The sequence below is a fragment of the Hypanus sabinus genome, chromosome 27 (assembly GCF_030144855.1).
Source record: "Hypanus sabinus isolate sHypSab1 chromosome 27, sHypSab1.hap1, whole genome shotgun sequence".
NCBI lineage: Eukaryota > Metazoa > Chordata > Chondrichthyes > Myliobatiformes > Dasyatidae > Hypanus > Hypanus sabinus.
In genome coordinates, this window is record NC_082732.1 from 22,888,555 (window position 1) to 22,913,903 (window position 25,349).

The 25,349-nt window shown below is 49.0% G+C and overlaps 3 protein-coding genes across 9 annotated transcripts in view; 2 read left to right on the forward strand and 1 right to left on the reverse strand.

Annotated features, from left to right (window-relative positions):
* clcnk (chloride channel K) overlaps nt 1–16,929 on the forward strand; it is a 63,027-nt gene extending 46,098 nt beyond the window's left edge. For 3 of the 7 annotated variants that reach the window (XM_059951936.1, XM_059951937.1, XM_059951934.1), the window contains 7 exons: nt 1,003–1,113; nt 2,171–2,384; nt 3,642–3,775; nt 3,972–4,069; nt 5,929–6,012; nt 12,521–12,607; nt 14,629–16,566. In XM_059951936.1, coding sequence (XP_059807919.1) covers nt 1,003–1,113; nt 2,171–2,384; nt 3,642–3,775; nt 3,972–4,069; nt 5,929–6,012; nt 12,521–12,607; nt 14,629–14,682 — 782 coding nt within the window. In that variant the 3' untranslated portion in view covers nt 14,683–16,566. The other 4 variants (XR_009508196.1, XR_009508195.1, XM_059951935.1 and 1 more) reach the window with 4 other exon arrangements.
* Nucleotides 16,930–17,171: 242 nt separating this feature from the next.
* Nucleotides 17,172–25,349, reverse strand: part of fam131c (family with sequence similarity 131 member C) — a 41,839-nt gene continuing 33,661 nt past the window's right edge. The window contains exon 7 of the mRNA XM_059951942.1: nt 17,172–17,741. Coding sequence (XP_059807925.1) covers nt 17,395–17,741 — 347 coding nt within the window. The 3' untranslated portion in view covers nt 17,172–17,394. The remainder of the gene's footprint in view (nt 17,742–25,349) is intronic.
* Nucleotides 18,642–25,115, forward strand: LOC132381960 (uncharacterized). Its single transcript, XM_059951662.1, has 3 exons — nt 18,642–20,569; nt 20,850–20,966; nt 25,073–25,115. Exons 1-3 carry the CDS (start codon nt 19,764–19,766, stop codon nt 25,113–25,115), a joined length of 966 nt encoding a protein of 321 aa, XP_059807645.1. The 5' UTR covers nt 18,642–19,763.

Consider the following 25,349-nt stretch of genomic DNA (forward strand, 5'->3'; position numbering starts at 1 on the left):
GAAGTGTCTAAATCTGATTGTCAGAGTCTCAGAATAAAGAGAAGGTTGTTCAGGACTGAAACAAGGAGCACTTTCTTCATTAAGAAAAGGCTGTGACTCTTTGAACTCCATACCATGGGTGGCTCTGAAGGCCCAGTTATTTGTGCATTGCATTCGAAGCAGACTGCAATAGCTTGCTGGGTATGAAAGGAATCAGGTGACTTAGGAAAAGTGGAGGAACATCGTGCCAGGTAGAAGACCAGTCGTGATCTTGATGGATGTTGGAGAAGGTTCAATTGGCTAAGTGTCACATTCCTCCTGTCAGTGCTTGTGCTTAAACAAGAGATTCTGCAGATGCTGGAAATCCAGAGTAACACACACAATATGCTGAAGGAACTGTGGAGAGAAATAAAGAGTTGATACTCCAAGCCAAGTCCTTTCATCAGGATTTTAAGCTTTAATGTTTTATACCTTGTCAGACGTGATTACAGGTCTCAAACATTTTTCGCCTTGAACCAATCAGCTGCCTCCAAACCCTTACCTTTCCTGATAAGGATTCATTGTAAGGTTGAACAGGCTCAGTCTGTGATCTTTCAAGAATTTTACAGTCTTATGCTTGTTGATACGCATAAGATCACAGTTTAACCCTCTCACCTGTCCTGGAGTAGAACTGAGTGTCTCCTCCAGATAGTCTGGAGGAGACACCTCCTGTAATACATGGAGTTCCTTTGCCGGGGGGGATGCAGGTGTCACTAGTAGTGAACCAACAGCTGCTCTGCTTTCTTGTGGAAAAGGAATGTACCTAGTCTGATTATAGTTGACTACAAGGAAGAGGATGTAGAATTTGACCTCAAGTTAATTGGAGATAGAAATTCAGTCTCTCTCCAGAAGGGTAATAGGATTTGTACATTGGCTGCACGGAGTTCTCCTTTCTCAGGAGAACTTTATATCTGCATTTTATTTTGGTGGAAAAGAATGGGTTTATAAAGTAATATACTTCCCTGTCTCCTTCGGGTTGTGTAGGTGCCGTTATCGGTCGAACTGTGGGAGAACTGATGGCTTCTATATTTCCTAATGGCATCAAGTCGGAAGGTGTATTGAACCCAATAATCCCGGGGGGATATGCCCTTGCAGGCAAGTATGTGGTGATACTGGACTTTGTAAATCTGCTACTATATTGTTGGTTTATCTCCCCTGACCTAAGTAGTCCCTTGCACTGCAGATGTGATGGGGTATCCCAGTCAGGAGGTTCCTAGGGGAAAGGGTCAGTATAGGTCAGTTGTGAGGCTGTTTGATTACTTGAATCCTGGACCATCACACTCTTTTACATTTTATTCCTCTGAATGGATATAACCCCATATTTCAGAGTCAGGTTTAACATCACCGGCATATGGTGTGAAATTTGTTAACTTTATGGCAGCAGGACAATGAAATACAGAATAATAGAGAGAAAAACATTGTGAATTACAGTAGTTTTACATATATTAAATAGTCAACTTAAATAAGTGGTGCAAAAAAAATAGAAATAAAAAAAGTAGTGAGGTAGTGTTCATGGGTTCAATGTCCATTCAGAAATCAGATGGCAGAGGGGAAGAAGCTGTTCCTGAATCACTGAGTGTGTGCCTTCGGGCTCCTGTACCTCCTCCCTGATGGTAGCAATGGGACAAGGCATGTCCTGGGTGATGGACGCCGCCCTTCTGAGGCACCGCTCCTCGAAGATGTCCTGGATACTGCAGAGGCTGTCCATGATGGAGCTGATCAATTTTACAACTCTCTGCTCCTTACTTCGATCCTGTGCAGCAGCCCCCCCCTCCCCCCCCCCCATACCAGAAGGTGATACAGCTCCTTAGAATGCTCTCTGGGATCCATCTGTGGAAAATTGCGAGTGTTTTAGGTGACATACCAAATCTCTTCAAACTCCTAATGAAATATAGCTGCTGTCTTGCCTTCACAGCCCACCAATATGTTGGGCCCAGAATAAGAATAGATCCTTAGAGATATTAACACCCAGGAGCTTGAAATTGCTCACTCTTTCCATTTCTAATCTATATTTAGCCAAGATTCCCTCTCTATGGCACCCAAGCTCTGTCTTTGAGCAGTCCCATCTGATTAGGTTGTTATATGAAGCTGTAGCCAGTATCTCCGATAATCTTGTAAAGAGTAGAAAATAATCTTCTTTCTACCTTGACAGGAGCAGCAGCATTCTCTGGAGCCGTGACCCATACTTTGTCCACAGCGCTACTGGTGTTCGAGCTCACTGGCCAGATAGCTCATGTTCTGCCTGTTTTACTGGCTGTACTTGTGGCAAACGCCATCGCACAGAAATTGCAACCTTCGTTCTACGATGGAACCATCATTGTGAAGAAGCTGCCGTATTTACCCAGAATACGAAGCACTGATGTTGGGTACGTGTGATTCCGATGGGAGGCTGCTGGATGTGGCAGGCACTAACGGGTAATGGTAGGCATGTAACGGAAATTTACTAGCTTGAGCTGTACGAATTGGAATTGGTTTATTATTGTCACGTGTACTGAGATACCTCGTTTTTCATACTCTTCACACAGATCAACTCATTACACAGTGCACTGAGGTAGAAAAAAGTAAAACAATTCAGTATGGAAGCTAAAGAGGAGTGCAGTGCAGGTTGATGTTAAAGTGGGTATGTTGTGAGGTATGTGTTTGAGTGAAACTTTGGTACCGTGCACACCCTGCAGCCGTAACCAGGTTTCCTGCGTCCTTTCTCCCCCTCCTTTAGAGCTGGAAGAGGGTGTGTGGGGCCCGGGTTCTGCCTCATAACATTGCGGCAAGACGCTGGCGAGGCGGTACCTACATGAATGTGTACAGTTTTGGTTACACTTTTGTTGGAAGCACGTCACTAAGCTGGAAGGAGTGCGAAGAGGAATTGTACAAGGTTGAGGGCCAGAGTCATAGAGAGAGGCTGAGCAGTTTAAGACTTCATTGGAGCATAGGAGACTCCGGGGTGGATGACATTAAAAGGGTTTATGAAATCATGAGGGGCTTGGATAGGGTGAATGCACAAGGAATCCAAGGAACGGGAATCAAAAGGTGGGGGGGGGGGGACACAGGTTTAAAGAGAGAGGAGAAGATTTAAAAGAGACCTGAGGAACAACTTCTTCATGTGGAGGGTTGTGCATCTATGGAACAAGCTGCCAGAGGAAGTGACTGAGGTAGGGACAACTACAACATTTTCAAGACACTTGGACAGGTACATGAATAGGAAAGGTTTAGAGCAGGCGTTCCCAACCTTTATTATGTCACGGAGCCTCACCGTTAACCGGGGGGGGGGGGGGGGGTTGGGAACCCGTGGTTTAGAGGGTTATGGACCAAACATGGACAAATGGGACTGACTTAGATGGGAGTCCTGGTTGGCATGGAAGAGATGGGCTGAAGGGCCTGGTTCAGTGACTCTACAACAACCCACCCAGCCCAGGAAACACCCGTTGCCCTAGGTTAATGTTCTCCCCGTCACCTCTCAAACTCTGTTCATCTTTGTCTTTGGTCTAACTGGAGTTAGCCTGCCCGACCCGCTCCGTGTTACCGCTATTGCACACACGTTAGACACCCGCACGTCACTGCTTCAGACCCCTGTCAGTAGGTTGAATCTGCCTGCTACAGTACAATGACACTCACCCATTCTTCAGCTCTTACAGTGTGACGGTGGAACAGTTCATGAACACCAAGTTCAAGTGTGTGGATCCAAGCAGCAGCTGCAGAGACATTTTGCAAGTGATAACCTCCAGCTCCAATGCCGTATATCCTGTAGTTGAGAATGCAGGTAATAAACTTCAAAATTATGGAAACTCCTCTTCACCACCCTCAGTTTTCCAACGTGTGCAGGAGTGAGCTTTTGCATTTTTTTATGGCTTTCCTTTATTTCACTTCAGGTCTTGAGCTTTGCAGCTTCTCACTTTGGCTGCCTCATAACGCACTTGCCCCTCGAGCCTAAGCAGAGGTTTGATTTCTGTTACCAGAGTCCATGGTGCTCGTGGGATCCGTTCAAAGGAGTGAACTTACCAATTTTCTTCAGACTCAAGCAGAACAGGAAAGCCATGAAGAAAATTTGCCACTGGTAAGCAAACTGCGGGGCACTGGAACGATGGGCTGAATGGTCTCGCTGATATATATTTATTTTATTTATTCATTGACAGGGCAGACTAGAGCCTTCTGAACCTTTGTGTGCCACTGACCAGCAATCCCCCGATTTAATCCTAACCTAATCATGGGACTATTTACAATAACCAATTAACTTACTGTGGTGAACTACATATACCTGTCTGGACACCCCCCCCCCTCCGCTAACTGCTCCTGTGGCTCCTCCTATGGACCCTGGTATAAAGGCCTCACAGCCCCGGCCTCAGTCTCCAGGATGTAGTGTGGTGGTCATTTGCTGCTTGTTCTTTCTTCCAGCCAATAAAAGCCTATATCTCGCCTCACATCTCCGAGAGTTATTGATGGTGCATCACTTACCAACGGATATGTTTTTGCAATGTGAGAGGAAACACACATGGTCTTGGAGAGAACATACAAACTCCTTATGGGCATTGGTGGGAATTGAACCCAGGTCACCTGTACTGTCATTATGAACCTTCTTTGACAATATACTGAAAGAGCCTAATTTCATGATTAATTATGGCTCATTATTTGATTTTTAACCCAGTTATTGCATAATCTAAGGAAATATTATGACTGACTTGCCATGTCAGACTAAAGTTCTGGAAAAATAGAGTTTTTAAAAACAATAATGAATGCTTTTCATTTTGCAGACACCCTAGCATGTTATCCATGATTCTCTTTTTAAAAAATCATCTTCTATTTGTTAGTAATCTCGAATCCAAGCTGTTGCTTTTCTTCCCAGTCAAAGTTATAAGAATGTTTAAAAATACAGGAGTAGTGTTGACCATTCAACAAGATCTTGCCTGATCCATTTCTTGATCACCACTTCCAGCGCTAACCTCCTGTCATTTGGTTCTCTTAATATCAAAAAATCTAAACTGTTAAAATGCTTCGCGGCATTGTCAAGCAGAACACAGCATCAAACAACTCAAGGTCCCACTTGATAATAATGGAGAATTTGGATAATGAGGAAGGTTGAAAGGAGAATTTAAAGTTTATGCCAACTTATGTCTGTCCTCATCTTGCAATGTACTGTGCCTCTGCTAATTTTCATAGCGGTTTTACATATGTATGTGTGCAGTGATGACAATAATCTTGAATTTGAACTTGAACTTAAATGAAGGAAAAGAAGGGGAGAGGAAGAATTTCATAGGCGGATGAAGTGTATGCTAGTAATGGTGTACAAACAAACTTAGTGATGATGAAGAGGCCATATTCAATGGAGTGGAGATTGCTTGAGGGGATTGGAGGGTTTGTGGAGATTTAGAGATGATGAAGACTGTGGATTGTTAATAAGGATGAGAAGTTTACAATGGGCAGTGTTTAACCAGAAGCCACTACAGATTAGCTAGGACATGGCCAAGAGTTAAGCGGCTAGGACACCAGCAGAAGAGTTTTAGAGGACCTTGGCTTATGGAGAATGAAATGACGCAACTGGAAGTGTGCAGGAATTGTCAAAAACGTGGATGGAAGTTTCAAGAGCAGAGAGTGTTGAGTGGGGCAGACATGAAAATGGCCATTCTTGGCACAGATAATATGATTCAAAGATTTCCTTGGAGCAGAGGTTCCCAGACTGGGGTTCATGGATCCTTTGCTTAATGGTATTGGTCCATGACATAAAAAAGGCTGGAAGCCTCTGCCTTAGAGTCCAATATAACATCAAGGATCGAAAGAGCCCAGATGAATTCCAAACTGATGCCAGACAATGGGAGTGAAAACGTTTGTTTAATTCCTTCATTTATAATTCCGGAATAAATGTCATTGCATTGCTGTGAAAAAGAAACCTCAGGTTGAAATCAGTCTTTTTGTTTGCAGAAGGAAGTGAATGGAAACCCTAAGGGAAAATGGCATATTGATCCGATAACCTTCCAACTCTCTCCAAGTACATCACTACATCAGGTAAATAAATCAAAGTCTAGGAAGGGAACTGATATGAAACTGAGTATCAGGATATACACAGGTTTAGACTATAATTGCAGTCATTTTGCAGGGTTAGTCTTAAACTCTAATCTAATATTCATCATAATTAATTAGAAATAAAAGATTGAACTGTTTCCTGAGTCTGTTTCTGCAAGTAGCTGAACACAAGTCATGCACATATGGTGTCTGTTTCTATCTGGGCATACAAAAAGGCTTAAGGAACAAGTCGTGAATAACCTGCATTTCTGTCACGTGTGGCAAGGGAAAAATATCAGTAAGACAATCCTTTTCTCTTCCTCAAACAGTGCCAAGGTCTTCTTTAAAATCATCTCCATGTAGGTGAACACTTGAGCTAGAAGACAGAACATGATCATCAGAATCAGGTTTATTATCACCGGCATGTGACGTGAAATTTGTTAACTTAGCATCAGCAGTTCACTGTGATACATAATATAGAAAAAAACAAAGTAAAATAATAATAATAAATAAATAAATAAGCAAATCAATTGCGTATATTACATAGATTAAAAATCCGTGCAAAAATAGAAATAATACATATTTTAAAAGTGAGGTAGTGTCCAAGGGTTCAAGGTCCACTTAGCAATCGGATGGCAGAGGGGAAGAAGCTGTTCCTGAATCACTGAGTGTGTGCCTTCAGGCTTCTGTACCTCCTACCTGATGGTAACAGCGAGGAAAGGGCATGCCCTGGGTGCTAGAGGGCCTTAATAATGGACACTGCCTTTCTGAGACACTGCTCCCTGAAGATGTCCTGGGTACTTTATTGGCTAGTGCCCAAGATGGAGCTGACTAGATTTACAACCCTCTGCAGCTTTTTTCGGTCTTGTGCAGTAGCTCCCCCACCCCCACAACCAGACAGTGATGCAGCCTGTCAGAATGCTCTCCACGGTACATCTGTGGAAGTTTTTGAGTGTATTTGTTGACATGCCAAATCTCTTCAAACTCTTAATGAAGTATTGCCTTCTTTATAACTGCATCAATATGTTGGGACTGGGTTAGATCCTCAGAGATCTTGACAGCCAGGAGCTTGAAACTGCTCACTCCCCTCCATGGAACAGCGCCTGACAGCTAGGTTGTCTATCTACAAACGTTTGTAGATCATGCACTCACATCCAGGAGAGGATCTTTAACCTGAAACCCTCTCACTCAGAGGCAGGAATTGCCAGTGTAATCTATCTATCACCTAGACTCAAGTGAAGCAGAAATTGTTCTGAAATGTAGGAGTGGGGAGGAAGGGGAGAGTTAAGGGTTGGTGAAGTCTCTCGAGCCAGTTAGCTGACATTTCTATTACCTTATCCCCTCACTCCTGACTGCCAAATAGCCAGCATCTTCCTCCCTCTGGTTCACCACCTCCTTCCCTTTATTCCATGGTCTACTGTCCTCTCCTAACAGACTCTATCTTATTCAGCCCTTTACCTATCCCCTCCTGGCTTCTCACATCATTCCCCTCCAATTCCTCCACCCTCCCCTCCCTTTTATTCTGATCTCTGTCTTCGTTCTTTCCGGACAGGATGAAGGACCTCGGCCTGAAACGTCGATTGTTCATTTTCTTCCTTAGATGCTGCCTGACCTGCTGAGTTCTTCCAGCACCTTTTGTGTTTCGTTCTGGATTTCCAGCACCTGCAGCTTTCTTGTGTCTGTGCTTCCATTTGTCTGAAACCTCACATATTGTAGTTGTTCCAAGTGCACGGGGGTTTTTTATTTTTTATTCTTATTTATTGAGATACATTGTGGAATCGGCCCTTCTGGCCCCTCCAGCAGTCCCCCGATTTAACCCTAGCCTAATCACAGGACAATTTACAATGACCATTTAACCCGCCAACCAGTACGTCTTTGGACTGTGGGAGGAAACCCACGCGGTCATGGGGAGAGCGTACAAACTCCTCACAAGCAACGATGGGAATTGAACCCGGGCCACCAGCACTGTAAAGCGTTGTGCTAACCGTCACGGAACTGGCCAGAGCTTCCTAGTATAATTTTCAATAACTGTAATTATCAGGGTGAAGGATATCTATGTTGGGGAATGCATTGATTTCTTCCATTGACAGGAAACCATTAGCTGTCCAAGATCAGATAAAAACTGAGCTCATACAAAGTAATCTTCCTCAACTGTAACATAACCATATGCTTTACTACAGACTGAGAAGAGTATCATCTATCACACTTGGCATAGTAGCATTATTGTACATTAGCCGAGACGGACTTAATAGTCACCGACCGAAAATTCCACGATAGTCAGGTTATCGCTCTCTTCTGTTACCTGATATTTTCAGTCCATATTGATTACAGTGGCATCGGCAACATGGCTGCTTCAGCCGTGTGTGCAACACAGTTTCTTGGCCCTCTTTCAAAACGTCCCACTGTAACCAAAATGACCAACAGAGACGGAACTAAAAAGGATGAGGGCTTGAGCTCCGGCAGCTGACAAATCTGGGAATATGGAAGTTGTGGGACTGCTTTGTGGAGATTCCACCCTGTATTTAGATCCCAGCCTTTATGCTTCTTGGTGCCCGGAGCACGCGGGTTCCTGTCGGGGCCGTGGGGCCGGAACATCAGTGACCTGAGGGTCAACCACTGCAGGCGTCGGCTCCAGGCTGGAGTTTGTGAGATTGAGGACCATCACCACTCTGGGAAACTGCTGGCACAAACTTCCAATGGAACTCTGGTGTCAGGTGGGGAAGAATAAGAAGATGGAAAAAGAAAGCTTTATTTAAAACATACTCTCCATAATTGTGGTCCATGACATTCCCTCGCCGGTGGGTGTGGTCAGGTCTTTGACTCTGTTCTGGGCTTAGAGACAGAGTAGAGATCAGGAGGATCTCAGGTTCAGGCTCCTTGTACATTTAGATCAGGGGGTCTCAACCTTCTTAATGCCATAGACCAAGACCTTTAAGCAAAGGGTCCATGGACCCCAGGTTGGGAACCCCTGATTTAGATGCTTTAAGCAGTCATAAATTAATTGGATGGTCCATGGTCATACCCAAGTGTACTCCCAGGTGAAGGCAGAGCACTGTGTTGAATAGCCTACCAACTTTCACTGTGTAAATCAAGGTAGCCATGTCCTCACTGGAGGAGAGAGGTGGATGAACGTTTCACACTACTCATTTTTTTCTGCAAAGTATTTTGAGGCACACTCATTTGTTAATTGCTGTTGGTACCACTACTTAGGAGGTGCCATTTGTTAATGTAAAATTAAACACTATGGCTAAGGGCTGAGCTTCTCCAAGAGGACTAGGACCTCACTGTGGGGCTAGGAGGCTTGATGCCTCAATGACCCAGGGAGCTATGTCAGCTGGAATTAGGGCTTTGGGCTTTGGCTCTTGGTCGGGTCACCCACCCCAAACAGGTCAAAGGGTAGAGGCCAGACTGCGAGTGGCCCACCGGTCCTCCAGATTCAGGGGTTCAGCTCAGGGCTAACAACCCTGACTGACAAAACAAAATTGTTACAGAAATGGCAGTGAAGAGCTTTCCTATATTGGCACACAACTGTATGGACAGACAGAGATGGAGGGCCTTCATTGCTGCCCTAAACTCCAGTGGCATAAGAGGCTGTACGTCAACGAAGCCATACCTTGTTGCCCATTTTCTGCTGCCGGGGGCAGGGGTTAATTGCTCCCCGTGACCCCGATATGCAACAGCTCACCTCCGCAATCAGCACAGCGAGGCTCACCGTCCTCCTCCTGCTGAAAATAAAACAGTCAGACGAAGGTTTAAATTAGCCTCAGCGCCCCGCAGCTAGCCTGCCTGGCTCAGAACAGACTGCTCCCTTGCTTTTGCAGCTCTCTCCTGCTGTAAACAAAACACAGCTTCCTGGTGAATTCTCACTCCTGCTGATAATAACGTTCTTATCGGTAATTTGTAGCTTAAAGTGAACAAGTACTGTTTGAAAGGGAAAAAATCGTCTGAATCCTCACTAAGGCAATAAAGAATCAACACTGTGATAGGAAAAAAATACACTGCTGGTGTTACTTTTTGTGATGAAGACACTATAATTCTTTTTAAAAAACTAGCGGTCTGACCCAAAACATTAACTCTTGCTTTTTCTGTAGATACTGCCTGATGTGATAATTATTTCCATCATTTTCTGATATAATTTCAGATTTTTACGTTACCAATGTTTCACACTCATTATTTTGCATGTGTTTTTTCTCTGTCTGTGAGATAACTAACGTGTTAATTGGCACACTAACGTGTTAATTGCTGTTGATAACAATTACTGTTGGGTGGCAGGTTGGAGTTCCCAAAGGAGGTGTCAGGCACTCCTTCCCTTCACTAGCCTGCAGGTCACCCTTGGGCAAGGTGTAGCACCTGCTTAGCAATCCCCCCCCCCCCCCGTGATCACGGTCACGCGAACCCCATGGGAGCAGGTGGTGGATGGTCGTATGAGCAGCCGGTGCATATCACAAGTCCTGGTTATGCGACCACTGACGCCAGGCAGTCAATCTGTGAAGAGTATTGATAATGGCTGGGGTCGCCCATCTTGTAAAGACACTGCCCAGAAGAAGGCAAAATGGCAAACCAAGTCTGCAGAAAAATTTGCCAAGAACAATCATGGCTAAAGACTATGATCGCCCAAGTCAAACCACACGGCACATAATGGTGACGAACACTACCTAGATGCTGCCATTTGTGAATGTGCAGCACCCTACTTCGTTTGCAATATAATGGAAACTGCACGTTCTGTAATCAGGTCTATGCAGCCAGGTCTCGGACTATACAACCGTAGCTCGGACAATACAACCATTGTTCGGACTATACAACCATTGCGCAGACTATACAACCATTGCGCAGACTATACAACCATAGTTTGGACTATCCATCTGCTCCCATATCCAAATACACTCCTACCTGCATTATTCTACATCATCACTTTTTATAATGCTTCAGAACATTTAGATCATGACCTCTTGAGTGCTTTACTTAGAGAATATTGAGTTCTTTATCGATCTACATCCCTTGCTGCCTGGGATGAAAAACTGAAGTTTTTAGCCAGTAGAGACGTATCACTAACATTGCCAAATTAATCCATTTGTAATGTTGTATTGGCCACTTTTCACTGGCCCAGCCTGCATCTTTCTTGCTTGTGATGGACTGAGACTCCTCTGTGTGATGGACTGAGACTCCTCTGTGTGATGGACTGAGACTCCAGGCGATCAGGGCTGCTCTGAGCTTCGGCCTCACTGACTCAGTTTCATTCTGAATGCTGATGCTTGCTTTACTGTTTCTGTGATCTGATCTGATTTGATTTGATTCCCCCCCCTCTCTCTCTCACTCTCTCTCACTCTCTCTCTCTCTCTGTCTCACTCTCTCACTCTCTCTGTCTCACTCACTCTCTCTCTCTCACTCTCTCACTCTCTCTCTCTCACTCTCTCTCTCTCTCTCTCACTCTCTCTCTCTCTCTCACTCTCTCTCTCACTTACTCACTCTCTCTCTGTCTCACTCTCTCACTCTCTCTGTCTCACTCACTCTCTCTCTCACTCTCTCTCACTCACTCTCTCTCTCACTCTCTCTCACTCTCTCTCTCTCTCGCTCTCTCTCACTCTCTCTCACTCACTCTCTCTCTCACTCTCTCTCTCACTCTCTCTCTCTCACTCTCTCTCACTGTCTCGCTCTCTCTCTCGCGCTCTCTCTCTCTCTCACTCTCTCTCTCTCTCTCTCTCTCTCTCTCACTCTCTCTCTCTCTCTCTCTTTCTCTGTCTTGCTCTCTCTCACCACATTGGCTCTTTCGGGTTTCTTGTTGTGTGGCTGCCTATAAGCAGACGAATCTGAAGTTTGTATAATTTATGCATACTTTGCTAATAAAATGTATTTTGACCTTTAGTTATTGACTCACTCAATTCCAGACTCCATCATCATCTGCTTCTGCATAGACCCTGCAGTCCAAGCCAATCCCCTCCCTGGACTGGGGCAGAGGTGAATGTCATCTAGTACGGGCCAGAATGATGGTCCCAATGCAACAGTACAAATGGATTAGATTGGCAATGTTACCGACACGTCTGTAACCCGTTAGAAATTCGAGTTATTCATAACTGGCACCAAGGATATAGATTGATAAAGAACCTAATAATCTCTTACTAAAACACTCTGCAGGCATGATTGAAGTGTTTTGAAACATTATTAAAAATGATTACGCAGCAAAGGCAGGTATGAGTGCATTTGGATATTCAATGTACACATTAGGCTGTTCGGCTCCCTAAAAAAATATACTGACTGGTTTTTGAATTACTATTACATTTAAGAGAGGTAAATATTACTTTTCTGCAAATTATGCCTGTCTTGTCTGAAATTAAGCTGCAAACGTTTTGAAATTCATCACACAATTTAGCTGGGGCTTGATTAATGTGTTAAGTGGTTTGCAATCAGCCATCACTTTCTATCTTTAACAGCCAGGTGCCACCTGCAGTAATAATAAATAGGAATGGTATGGAAATTGTACTGAGAAATATTAAAACATCCAATCTATTTTCAGGCCCATAAACTGTTTGAACTTCTTGTCCTTCAACACACGTTTGTCATTTCGGCAGGCAGGGTTGTTGGCTTTGTAACCAGAGATGAGGTAAGACATGACTAGGAAAGATAATTAGAACTTTAAAGTAAGTTCATGTGTAACTTTGAAACATTGTGCACCAGTTTTATTCTTGTGCAGGTATGGGGTATGACGCAGATGTGCTAAGTGCTGAGAACATGGCTTTAAGGACACAAGGTATCAGAGGCCAGGATTAGACCTGTGCGACCATAGCTTTAACTGTTGACCAATTTGCCTTTTAAGTTTGTTGCCGTTCTATTAGATCAGCAACAACACACACAAAATGCTGGTAGAACACAGCAGGCCAGGCAGCATCTATAGGGAGAAGCACTGTCAACGTTTCGGGCCAAGACCCTTCGTCAGGACTAACCGAAAGGAAAGATAGTAAGAGATTTGAAAGTAGTGGGGGGAGGGGGAAATGCGAAATGATAGGAGAAGACCGGAGGGGGTGGGATGGAGAGCTGGAAAGGTGATTGGCGAAAGTGATACAGAGCTGGAGAAGGGAAAGGATCATGGGACGGGAGGCCTCAGGAGAAAGAAAGGAGTGGGGGGGAGCACCAGAGGGAGATGCAGAACAGACAAACAACTAAATATGTCAGGGATGGGGTAAGAAGGGGAGGAGGGGCACAGTTCTGTTCAGGAGGAGTTTGGTTCCTCTGAGGATCAAATGAAGAATTTTTGCACCCTGTCCCACCACCTTCCTGTGGCAGCAAGACCAACAGGAAAGAACCCCAAATATTAACATTTCAAAGACACATGCACCAACTAAAACCAGTACACTAAGGTCGACCACCAGCGAGTTAGAGTCATCCAGCTTAGAAACAGGGTCTTTGGCCGACTGGGTCTGCATTCACTATCAAGGACACGTTTCTATTAATCGCGTTTTATTCTCCACGCGCTCCCACCACCTCTCTAACACTCGCCTGCAAATCGGGTGTGGTTTGCGGAGGCCAGTTAACCTTCCACCAGCACGACCTTGAGATGCAGGAGGGAACCGGAGCCCCCGGGGTAAAACCAGGCACTCACAGGGAGGACACGCAAACTCCACGCACAGACGGCACCCGAATTGCTGGAGCTTTGAGGCAGGGACTTCACCCACTGTGTTGCTCGTGGGTGAGCCAATAAATAAGCGCAATCTGCTTGTTTGGCAGGTCTGTGTATCACTTGTCCATTTCTCTGCAGCATACCCGGTACTATAAAAAGCTAGGATTTTTAAAAAAAACATAGTGGTTTCTTCAGTGCTGCACTCATTATTGGAATACAAGCAAGCAAGGCAGATATTGGAATAGTAAGGATTTTATAAAAGTACTGTGCTATCTATAAATTCCTATTGCAGCAATACAAAACCTTTAGGACTAACACTGTGCGGACAGTTCTCCCTAGCTGAAAATTAATTTGCACCTGCATCTCTCCCTGAAAGATCTCTAACATAAGAGGTTCTGCAGATGGTGGAAATCCAGAGTAACACAAAGTACTGGAGGAGCTCAACAGGTCACACTGGGGATCCTGAAGAAAGGTCTCGGCCCGAAACGTCGACTCTTTATTCCTTTCTGTAGACGCTGCTTGGCCTGCTGAGTTCCTTCAGCAGTGTGTGTGTGTGTGTGTGTGTGTGTGTGTGTGTGTGTGTGTGTGTGTGTGTGTGTGTGTGTGTGTGTGTGTGTGTGTGTGTGTGTGTGTGAGTGTGTGTGTGTGTGTGTGTGAGTGTGTGTGTGGTCCCAACCTTTTTTTTATATACCATGGACCCATACCATTAACCGAGGGGTCCATGGAGCCCAGGTTGGGAACCCCTGTTCTAAGATGGTCTCTGGCCTCCCTGCACTAATGGTTATATCAGACGGATACTTCCTATCAAACTTCCAGTTATGGAAAAGAGCTGGGATTTTGGGTAGCATGGGTGGAGAGGGTCAAATGAAGCTCCTTTCTTGCACGACTTTGACAGGCCCTCGCGCCATTGCTCGGGATTGTGCGGTCGCTTTTCGTATTCAGGTGCTCTTGTGATGTCGCTCACCGTGCTGCGGGCTACAGTAACTGAAACCTCTCTTTTCTCTCAGCTAAAGAAAGTGATTGAAGACCTGGCAAATGGGCGCATCCCAGTCAAGTCGTAGTTACCGCCGAAGGGAAGAAACATGTGCTATTTTTTCAGGCCATCCTGCAATCTTGTGCTGACATTATTTTAACAAGACGTTCCGTGCAGTACACAGATGTTCACTACTGGTAAACACCCAAAGGTCGTGTGTCCTCACAAATACACAATTACATTCCAAAACATTTAAATATACACTGATTCCTACAACAAAATGAGTTGTGAACCATCACTAATATAAAATATTTTAAAAATTAAATGATAAGAATTAGGCAAGTTGCCTAATTAGTTTTTTTGGTGGGGGGGGGGAACTATAATAATTTAATTTTAACATTCAGTATGAAAATTTCTTGTTTTCTAAGAAATTTGCTTTACATAAGGAAAGGTGAAGTTAGAACTGATGTCAAAAGCAAATTATGGTCTACCCCTGCCCAGGGTCTGCTGAACTGTTATCACTTAAACCCAAGTTAGTCCATCCTTCAGATTGGCAGATGGTAAGACACCTGACCAGGGCTGATTACCCTCATTGTGCCTTTCATGTTATGTCCGTCTGTGTTCAAATTGGGATTGTACAATGCAAGATTCTAGTTCACAATCATCTGTCAGTCCACTCCTTGTTGAACTAGTGTGATTTTATACTGTCATCTCCTTTGTTTCCTAACTCCTAGTTTCTCAGTAACTGTGTTTGAAACATCATTCAGCCCTTCTGAGGCACCTGTAGCTCCAGTCACTCGCTTGTGCCTGACGTTAATGGCTCTATCACTGGTGGCTCTGCATTCAGTTTCCAAGCTTTCACTCACCCGACCATTTCCTTACAAATATTTGGCCTGAAAGTACGTTTCTGAAAACCCTGAGACATTCTTGCTGCAATAGTGGTTGGACATCGATTAAATGGAGGGGCCATAGTTCCCTGAGGGAGGCAACACCAGTAGCTAGGTGCTGAAGAAGACGTATTGCATTCTTGTCTTCCTAGGTCAGGGCATATAAAAGTTGGAGCATTTGTTGCAACTTGCATTGGAGTATTGCGTCGACTTACGGTCATATTACAGGAAGGATATGGTTACATCGGAGAGAGTGCAGAGGAGATTTGCCAGGATGTTGCCTGGAATGGAGGACTCTAGTTATGGGAAGAGATTGGATGGGTTGGGCTTGGCCCTGGATTAAAGGAGACTGAGGAAAGAACTGATAGAGGTATATAAACAATGAGAGGCACAGACAGGGTATATAGTCAGATTAACGCGCACAAGATGCTGGAGAAACTCAGCAGGCCAGGCAGCTTCTAAGGAAAGGAATAAACAGTCAACGTTTCAGGCCGACATCCTTCATCAGGACCGGAAAGAGGGAAGAGGGAGCCAGAATAAGGGCGGGAAGGAGCACGAGCCAGAAGGTGAAAGGTGAAGCGAGGTGGATGGGAGGGGGAGGAAGCTGGGAGGTGATTGGTGGAAAAGGTAAAGGGCTGAAGAAGAAGCAATCCGATAGGAGAGTGGACCATGGGAGAAAGGTAAAGAAGGAGGGACATCAGGGAGAGGTGATGGGCAGTTGACGAGAAAAGAAGAGGCAAGTGGAAAAGCGGGCAGTCGTTCACCTCCCGGCAGTTGCAACCCCCATCAGTCTAACAAGTGTTTCCTTGCTGTTATTACAAACGGAGCAAGCCCCACGCACTTTCGGAGAGTGATCTCTGTCATCAGCAGACGGTGCTACCTTTCTGCCTGAACCCACAACAGAACGCACAGCCTGTGCGTTTTCAGATGTGACATTCCAGCTGCCTCTTCCAAACCATCCCACCTTTTCCCCAAAGCGTTCACATCTTAGGTGGGTCGCAGAATGTTAAAGGCATACAATACGACTGACAGAGTAATCCATTTAATACATTTAAATGTTTTAATTCTTTTCTTTTTCTTGATTGTGATAGATTCCACGTACATTCCACACGACAAAGACAAAATAGTATCACGGCTGCCTCTGAGACATTGACCACATGTCCTCGTGACAATGTTTTATGCATTGCGTGACCGGGAGGAATAACACATCATTCAAAGAGCTATTGGATGAATAATACCTGAGGGGGAAAAGTGCATCTAAAAACTGAAAAGAAGAACAGCAACATAAACCTTTTCTTTTTTAATACTTCACCAGAGGGCTGGGCCAAGTTTAGATAGAGCTGTAATGTTAAGAATAAGACAGGCGATAAATCCTTATCACCAAAGTGGGGTGCTCTGTATCACCACAGTGTTATACTCGAGCAAAGCGAGGACATTTTCTAGTTTTCTACCCTCGATGCCTTCTGTTTCTTACCAAGATGGTTATTCCTAATGTGTGAGCCTGGACATCATCCTGCAAGTTCTGCCGGGAGTTTGACGACACCAGGTGTCCCTTCAGATTTCAAGGCGTGGTGCGGATGTGACTGTGGAGGGCAATAAGTCCCTTTTCCTCCAAGAGGGGCCACTGGAGGGCAAACACAGACTTCCTCTCCTGCTCAACGCTGGGACTAAGAGGTCAATTGTTGTGTCATGTTATTTAATCATCCTATACCCCGATGAATGTGATACATACACACATGCATACACATGTGCATGCGCGCACACACACACACACACACACACACACACGCACACCACACATACACAGTGTTAAAATGGAGTAGAACAACGACAGTCCCATTTTGAATAACGAAGCAGAAAGCATCCTTGTCCAGCAGTGCGGCTTCCGACCGTAAGTCCCTGGCACGGTAAGGCTAATTATAAAATACGTCATCTTCGATGAGTGAGCTGTTGTTGCTGGAGTGTGAATGGGGATGGTGGCTTCCAGTGCTCTGTCCTAGTGTCCTGTGCAAATCCCCCCCACAGGAGCTGGCTTCCGGAAGGTACAAGCAGTTTGGAGGCTCGTGAGACAAGGTTGCAGCGGGCGAGGCATTGTGAGCAGGGTCGAGGGTGGCCATGTCTATTTGCACTGGCTCGCCAGCTGGGCTGTCCACAGCCGGTGTGATCGGAGTTACCAAAGTGCAAGGTCCTTCAATGCTGAGAGAGTAAAAACCTTGAGACCCATTGGAAGAGTGATCTTCATAATAAATGTCCTCTGCATCTACAAAAAAAAGAGAAACTTTATATAAAACTAATGAAATTTACCGCTTGCGACCTCATAGTGATGGCCTCTAAAGTGATCATCACTTCAGAGAATTTAATTGTTATGGACGCCAGAGCTTGTTGTGGACTTTATTGGTGTCAACAGCATTGCTCATGGGTAGGAAAAGCAAAAGAGTACAGAAATTGTAAAATATGAAACCCCACCTAACAATAGCCTCAAATTACGGTAGTTACGTCAGAATGTTACATTGGAGAGTGGGACTTTTCTGGATGTGAAGAACTAACTAAAATCTGCTCAAAGACTCAACTTTGCCCAGTCAGAACAATCTTTAAGTTGGCAAACAACTGCTGCTGTCAGCAGGAAAGCAAGCAGATTAGTTATGATGCATAATAAGAATCGAAGGGAGTGGTGGGGAGCACTGGAACCGGAGCTGGGGTGTTGTCTGTCTCCTCACAATTAGAGGGGTGGGGAGCACTGGAACCGGAGCTGGGGTGTTGTCTGTCTCCACTGAATGGGAGGGGTGGGGAGCACTGGGACTGGAGCTGGGGTGTTGTCTGTCTCCACTCAATGGGAGGGGTGGGGAGCACTGGGACTGGAGCTGGGGTGTTGTCTGTCTCCACTCAATGGGATGGGTGGGCAGCACTGGGACTGGAGCTGGGGTGTTGTCTGTCTCCACTCAATGGGAGGGGTGGGGAGCACTGGGAACAGAGCTGGGGTGTTGTCTGTCTCCACTCAATGGGAGGGGTGGGGAGCACTGGGAACAGAGCTGGGGTGTTGTCTGTCTCCACTCAATGGGAGGGGTGGGGAGCACTGGGACTGGAGCTGGGGTGTTGTCTGTCTCCACTCAATGGGAGGGGTGGGGAGCACTGGGAACGGAGCTGGGGTGCTGTCCGTCTCCACTCAATGGGAGCGGTGGGGAGCACTGGGAATGGAGCTGGGGTGTTGACTGTCTCCACTCAATGGGAGCGGTGGGGAGCACTGGGAACGGAGCTGGGGTGTTGTCTGTCTCCACTCAATGGGATGGGTGGGCAGCACTGGGAACGGAGCTGGCGTGTTGTCTGTCTCCACTCAATGGGAGGAGTGGGGAGCACTGGGACTGGAGCTGGGGTGTTGTCTGTCTTTACTAAATGGGAGGGGGGAGCACTGGGACCGGAGCTGGGGTGTTGTCTGTCTTCACTCGATGGGAGGGGTGGGGAGCACTGGAACTAGAGCTGGGGTGCTGCCTGTCTCCACTCAATGGGAGGGGGGGAGCACTGGGACTGGAGCTGGGGTGTTGTCCGTCTCCATGCAATGGGAGGGGTGAGGACCACTGGGATTGGAACTGGGGTGTTGTCTGTCTCCACTCAATGGGAGGGGCGGGGAGCACTGGGACCGGAGCTGAGGTATTGTCTGTCTCCACTCAATGGGATTTGTGGGGAGCACTGGGAACGGAGCTGGGGTGTAGTCTGTCTCAACTCAATGGGAGGGGAGGGGAGCACACTGTGACCGGAGCTGGAGTGTTGTCTGTATCCACTCAATGGGAGGGGTGGGGAGCACTGGGACTGGAGCTGGGGTGCTGACTGTCTCCACTGAATGGGAGGGGTGGGGAGCACTGGGACTGGAGCTGGGGTGTTGTCTGATTTTACTCAATGGGAGGGGGCATTCGCACTGGGACTGGAGCTGGGGTGTTGTCTGTCTCCATTCAATGGGAGGTGCGGAGTGCACTGGGACTGGAGCTGGGGCGTTGTCTGTCTCCACTCAATGGGAGGGGTGGGGAGTACTGGGAGTGGAGATGGGGTGTTGTCTGATTTTACTCAATGGGAGGGGGCGTTCGCACTGGGACCGGAGCTGGGGTGTTGTCTGTCTCCAATCAATGGGAGGGGTGGGGAGTACTGGGACTGGAGCTGGGTTGCTGTCTGCCTCCACTGAATGGCAGGGGTGGGGAGCACTGGGACTGGAGCTGGGGTATATCTGTCTCCACTCAACTGGAGGTGTGGGGAGCACTGGGACTGGAGCTGGGGTGTTGTCTGATTTTACTCAATGGGAGGGGGCGTTCACACTGGGACTGGAGCTGGGGTGTTGTCTGTCTTCACTCGATGGGAGGGGGGATCATTGGGACTGGAGCTAGGGTGTTGTCTGTCTTCACTTGATGGGGGGGAGCACTGGGACTGGAGCTGGGGTGCTGTCTGTCTCCACTCAACTGGAGGGGTGGGGAGCACTGGGACTGGAGGTGGGGTGTTGTCTGTCTCCACTCAATGGGAGGGGTGGGGAGCACTGGGACTGGAGCTGGGGTGTTGTCAGTCTCCATGCAATGGGAGGGGTGAGGACCACTGGGATTGGAACTGGGGTGTTGTCTGTCTTCACTCAATGGGAGGGGTGGGGAGCACTGGGACTGGAACTGGGGTGTTGTCTGTCTCCACACAATGGGAGGGGTGGGGAGCACTGGGACTGGAGCTGGGGTGCTGTCTGTCTCCACTCAATGGGAGGGGTGGGGAGCACTGGGAACGGAGCTGGGGTGTTGTCAGTCTCCACTCAATGGGAGGGGTGGGGAGTAGTGGGAGTGGAGATGGGGTGTTGTCTGTCTTCACTCAATGGGAGGGGTGGGGAGTACTGGGACTGCAGCTGGGTTGCTGTCTGCCTCCACTGAATGGCAGGGGTGGGGAGCACTGGGACTGGAGCTGGGGTGCTGTCTGTCTCCACTCAATGGGAGGGGTGCGGAGCACTGGTACTGGAGGTGGGGTGTTGTCTGATTTTATTCATTGGGAGGGGTGGTTATCACTGAGACCGGAGCTGGGGTGTTGTCTTTCTCCACTCAACGGGACGTGTGGGGAGCACTGGGACTGGAGGTGGGGTGTTGTCTGATTTTATTCATTGGGAGGGGTGGTTATCACTGAGACCGGAGCTGGGGTGTTGTCTTTCTCCACTCAACGGGACGTGTGGGGAGCACTGGGACTAGAGCTGGGGTGTCGTCTGATTTCACTCAATGGGAGGGGGCATTCGTACTGGGACTGGAGCTGGGGTGTTGTCTGTTTTCTCTCAATGGGAGGGGTGGGGAGTACTGGGACCGGAGCTGGGGTGTTGTCTGTCTCCGTTCAATGGGAGGGGTGGGGAGCACTGGGACTGGAGCTGGGGTGTTGTCTGTCTCCACTCAATGGGAGGGGTGCGGAGCACTGGGACTGGAGCTGGGGTGTTGTCTGTCTCCACTCGATGGGAGGGGAGGGGAGCACTGGGACTGGAGCTGGGGTGTTGTCTGATTTCACTCAATGGGAGGGGGCATTCGCACTGGGACTGGAGCTGGGGTGTTGTCTGTCTCCACTCAATGGGAGGGGTGGGGAGCACTGGGACTGGAGCTGCGGTGTTGTCAGTCTCCATGCAATGGGACGTGTGGGGAGCACTGGGACTGGAGCTGGGGTGTTGTCTGATTTCACTCAATGGGAGGGGGCATTCGCACTGGGACTGGAGCTGGGGTGTTGTCAGTCTCCATGCAATGGGAGGGGTGAGGACCACTGAGATTGGAACTGGGGTGTTGTCTGTCTCCACTCGATGGGAGGGGTGCGGAGCACTGGGACTGGAGCTGGGGTGTTGTCTGTCTCCACTCGATGGGAGGTGTGGGGAGCACTGGGACTGGAGCTGGGGTGTTGTCTGATTTTATTCAATGGGAGGGGTGGTTATCACTGAGACCGGAGCTGGGGTATTGTCTTTCTCCACTCAACGGGACGTGTGGGGAGCACTGGGACTGGAGCTGGGGTGTTGTCTGATTTCACTCAATGGGAGGGGGCATTCGCACTGGGACTGGAGCTGGGGTGTTGTCTGTTTTCTCTCAATGGGAGGGGTGGGGAGTACTGGGACCGGAGCTGGGGTGTTGTCTGTCTCCATGCAATGGGAGGGGTGAGGACCACTGAGATTGGAACTGGGGTGTTGTCTGTCTCCACTCGATGGGAGGGGTGGGGAGCACTGGGACTGGAGGTGTGGTGTTGTCTGTCTCCACTCAATGGGAGGTGTCGGAGCACTGGGACTGGAGCTGGGGTGTTGTCTGTCTCCAATCAATGGGAGGGGTGGGGAGCACTGGGACTGGAGCTGGGTTGCTGTCTGCCTCCACTGAATGGCAGGGGTGGGGAGCACTGGGACTGGAGCTGGGGTGTTGTCTGTCTCCACTCAACGGGAGGGGTGGGGAGCACTGGGACTGGAGGTGTGGTGTTGTCTTTCTCCACTCAACGGGAGGGGTGGGGAGCACTGGGACTGGAGCTGGGGTGTTGTCTGATTTCACTCAATGGGAGGGGGCATTCGCACTGGGACTGGAGCTGGGGTGTTGTCTGTTTTCTCTCAATGGGAGGGGTGGGGAGTACTGGGACCGGAGCTGGGGTGTTGTCTGTCTCCGTTCAATGGGAGGGGTGGGGAGCACTGTGACCGGGGCTGGGGTGTTGTCTGTCTCCGTTCAATGGGAGGGGTGGGGAGCACTGGGACTGGAGCTGGGGTGTTGTCTGTCTCCACTCGATGGGAGGGGTGCGGAACACTGGGACTGGAGCTGGGGTGTTGTCTGTCTCCACTCGATGGGAGGGGTGGGGAGCACTGGGACTGGAGCTGGGGTGTTGTCTGTCTCCACTCAATGGGAGGGGTGGGGAGTACTGGGACTGGAGCTGGGTTGTTGTCTGTCTCCACTCGATGGGAGGTGTGGGGAGCACTGGGACTGGAGCTGGGGTGTTGTCTGATTTTATTCAATGGGAGGGGTGGTTATCACTGAGACCGGAGCTGGGGTATTGTCTTTCTCCACTCAACGGGACGTGTGGGGAGCACTGGGACTGGAGCTGGGGTGTTGTCTGATTTCACTCAATGGGAGGGGGCATTCGCACTGGGACTGGAGCTGGGGTGTTGTCTGTTTTCTCTCAATGGGAGGGGTGGGGAGTACTGGGACCGGAGCTGGGGTGTTGTCTGTCTCCATGCAATGGGAGGGGTGAGGACCACTGAGATTGGAACTGGGGTGTTGTCTGTCTCCACTCGATGGGAGGGGTGGGGAGCACTGGGACTGGAGGTGTGGTGTTGTCTTTCTCCACTCAACGGGAGGGGTGGGGAGCACTGGGACTGGAGCTGGGGTGTTGTCTGATTTCACTCAATGGGAGGGGGCATTCGCACTGGGACTGGAGCTGGGGTGTTGTCTGTTTTCTCTCAATGGGAGGGGTGGGGAGTACTGGGACCGGAGCTGGGGTGTTGTCTGTCTCCGTTCAATGGGAGGGGTGGGGAGCACTGTGACCGGGGCTGGGGTGTTGTCTGTCTCCGTTCAATGGGAGGGGTGGGGAGCACTGGGACTGGAGCTGGGGTGTTGTCTGTCTCCACTCGATGGGAGGGGTGCGGAACACTGGGACTGGAGCTGGGGTGTTGTCTGTCTCCACTCGATGGGAGGGGTGGGGAGCACTGGGACTGGAGCTGGGGTGTTGTCTGTCTCCACTCAATGGGAGGGGTGGGGAGTACTGGGACTGGAGCTGGGTTGTTGTCTGTCTCCACTCGATGGGAGGTGTGGGGAGCACTGGGACTGGAGCTGGGGTGTTGTCTGATTTTATTCAATGGGAGGGGTGGTTATCACTGAGACCGGAGCTGGGGTATTGTCTTTCTCCACTCAACGGGACGTGTGGGGAGCACTGGGACTGGAGCTGGGGTGTTGTCTGATTTCACTCAATGGGAGGGGGCATTCGCACTGGGACTGGAGCTGGGGTGTTGTCTGTTTTCTCTCAATGGGAGGGGTGGGGAGTACTGGGACCGGAGCTGGGGTGTTGTCTGTCTCCATGCAATGGGAGGGGTGAGGACCACTGAGATTGGAACTGGGGTGTTGTCTGTCTCCACTCGATGGGAGGGGTGGGGAGCACTGGGACTGGAGGTGTGGTGTTGTCTTTCTCCACTCAACGGGAGGGGTGGGGAGCACTGGGACTGGAGCTGGGGTGTTGTCTGATTTCACTCAATGGGAGGGGGCATTCGCACTGGGACTGGAGCTGGGGTGTTGTCTGTTTTCTCTCAATGGGAGGGGTGGGGAGTACTGGGACCGGAGCTGGGGTGTTGTCTGTCTCCGTTCAATGGGAGGGGTGGGGAGCACTGTGACCGGGGCTGGGGTGTTGTCTGTCTCCGTTCAATGGGAGGGGTGGGGAGCACTGGGACTGGAGCTGGGGTGTTGTCTGTCTCCACTCGATGGGAGGGGTGCGGAACACTGGGACTGGAGCTGGGGTGTTGTCTGTCTCCACTCGATGGGAGGGGTGGGGAGCACTGGGACTGGAGCTGGGGTGTTGTCTGTCTCCACTCGAATGGGAGGGGTGGGGAGCTCTGGGACTGGAGGTGGGGTGTTGTCTGTCTGCACTCAATGGGAGGGGTGGGGACACTGGGACTGGAACTGGGGTGTTGTCTGTCTTCACTCATTGGGAGGGGTGCGGAACACTGGGACTTGTGGTGAACTCTGTGCCTGTCTGGACACGCCCCCTGCTGACTGCTCCTGTGGCTCCTCCCACAGGCCCCTGTATAAAGGAGATCTGCGGCCTGACGCTCGGCCTCAGTCTCCAGGACATTGTATGATAGACACTCACTCCTGGTTCCTTCTTTCAGTCAATAAAAGCCGATATCTCGCCTTACGTCTCAGTGTGAGTTATTGATGGTGCATCAGGACTGGAGCTGGGGTGTTGTCTGTCTCCACTCAATGGGAGGGGTGGGGAGCACTGGGACTGGAGCTGGGGTGTTGTCTGTCTCCACTCAATGGGAGGGGTGGGGAGCAGTGGCAACGGAGCTGGGGTGTTGTCTTTCTCCACTCAATGGGAGGGGTGGGGAGCACTGTGACCGGAGCTGGGTTGCTGTCTGCCTCCACTGAATGGGAGGAGTGGGGAGCACTGGGACTGGAGCTGGGGTGTTGTCAGTCTCCATGCAATGGGAGGGGTGAGGACCACTGGGATTGGAACTGGGGTGCTGTCTGTCTTCACTCAATGGGAGGGGTGGGGAGCACTGGGACTGGAACTGGGGTGTTGTCTGTCTCCACACAATGGGAGGGGTGGGGAGCACTGGGACTGGAGCTGGGGTGCTGTCTGTCTCCACTCAATGGGAGGGGTGGGGAGCACTGGGAACGGAGCTGGGGTGTTGTCAGTCTCCACTCAATGGGAGGGGTGGGGAGTAGTGGGAGTGGAGATGGGGTGTTGTCTGTCTTCACTCAATGGGAGGGGTGGGGAGTACTGGGACTGGAGCTGGGTTGCTGTCTGTCTCCACTCAATGGGAGGGGTGCGGAGCACTGGTACTGGAGGTGGGGTGTTGTCTGATTTTATTCATTGGGAGGGGTGGTTATCACTGAGACCGGAGCTGGGGTGTTGTCTTTCTCCACTCAACAGGACGTGTGGGGAGCACTGGGACTGGAGGTGGGGTGTTGTCTGATTTTATTCATTGGGAGGGGTGGTTATCACTGAGACCGGAGCTGGGGTGTTGTCTTTCTCCACTCAACGGGACGTGTGGGGAGCACTAGGACTAGAGCTGGGGTGTCGTCTGATTTCACTCAATGGGAGGGGGCATTCGTACTGGGACTGGAGCTGGGGTGTTGTCTGTTTTCTCTCAATGGGAGGGGTGGGGAGTACTGGGACCGGAGCTGGGGTGTTGTCTGTCTCCGTTCAA

What these genes read in the sequence shown, in the direction of transcription:
- LOC132381960 (XM_059951662.1), top strand. Translation starts at nt 19,764, where the DNA reads ATGGGAGGGGGCGTTCACACTGGGACTGGAGCTGGGGTGTTGTCTGTC. An exon ending in GGGGAGCACTGGGACTGGAG is followed by an intron (nt 20,570 to 20,849) that starts GTGGGGTGTTGT and finishes CTGGGACTGGAG; the next exon opens with CTGGGGTGTTGTCTGTCTCC. An exon ending in GCACTGGGACTGGAGCTGGG is followed by an intron (nt 20,967 to 25,072) that starts GTGTTGTCTGAT and finishes TCCACTCAACAG; the next exon opens with GACGTGTGGGGAGCACTGGG.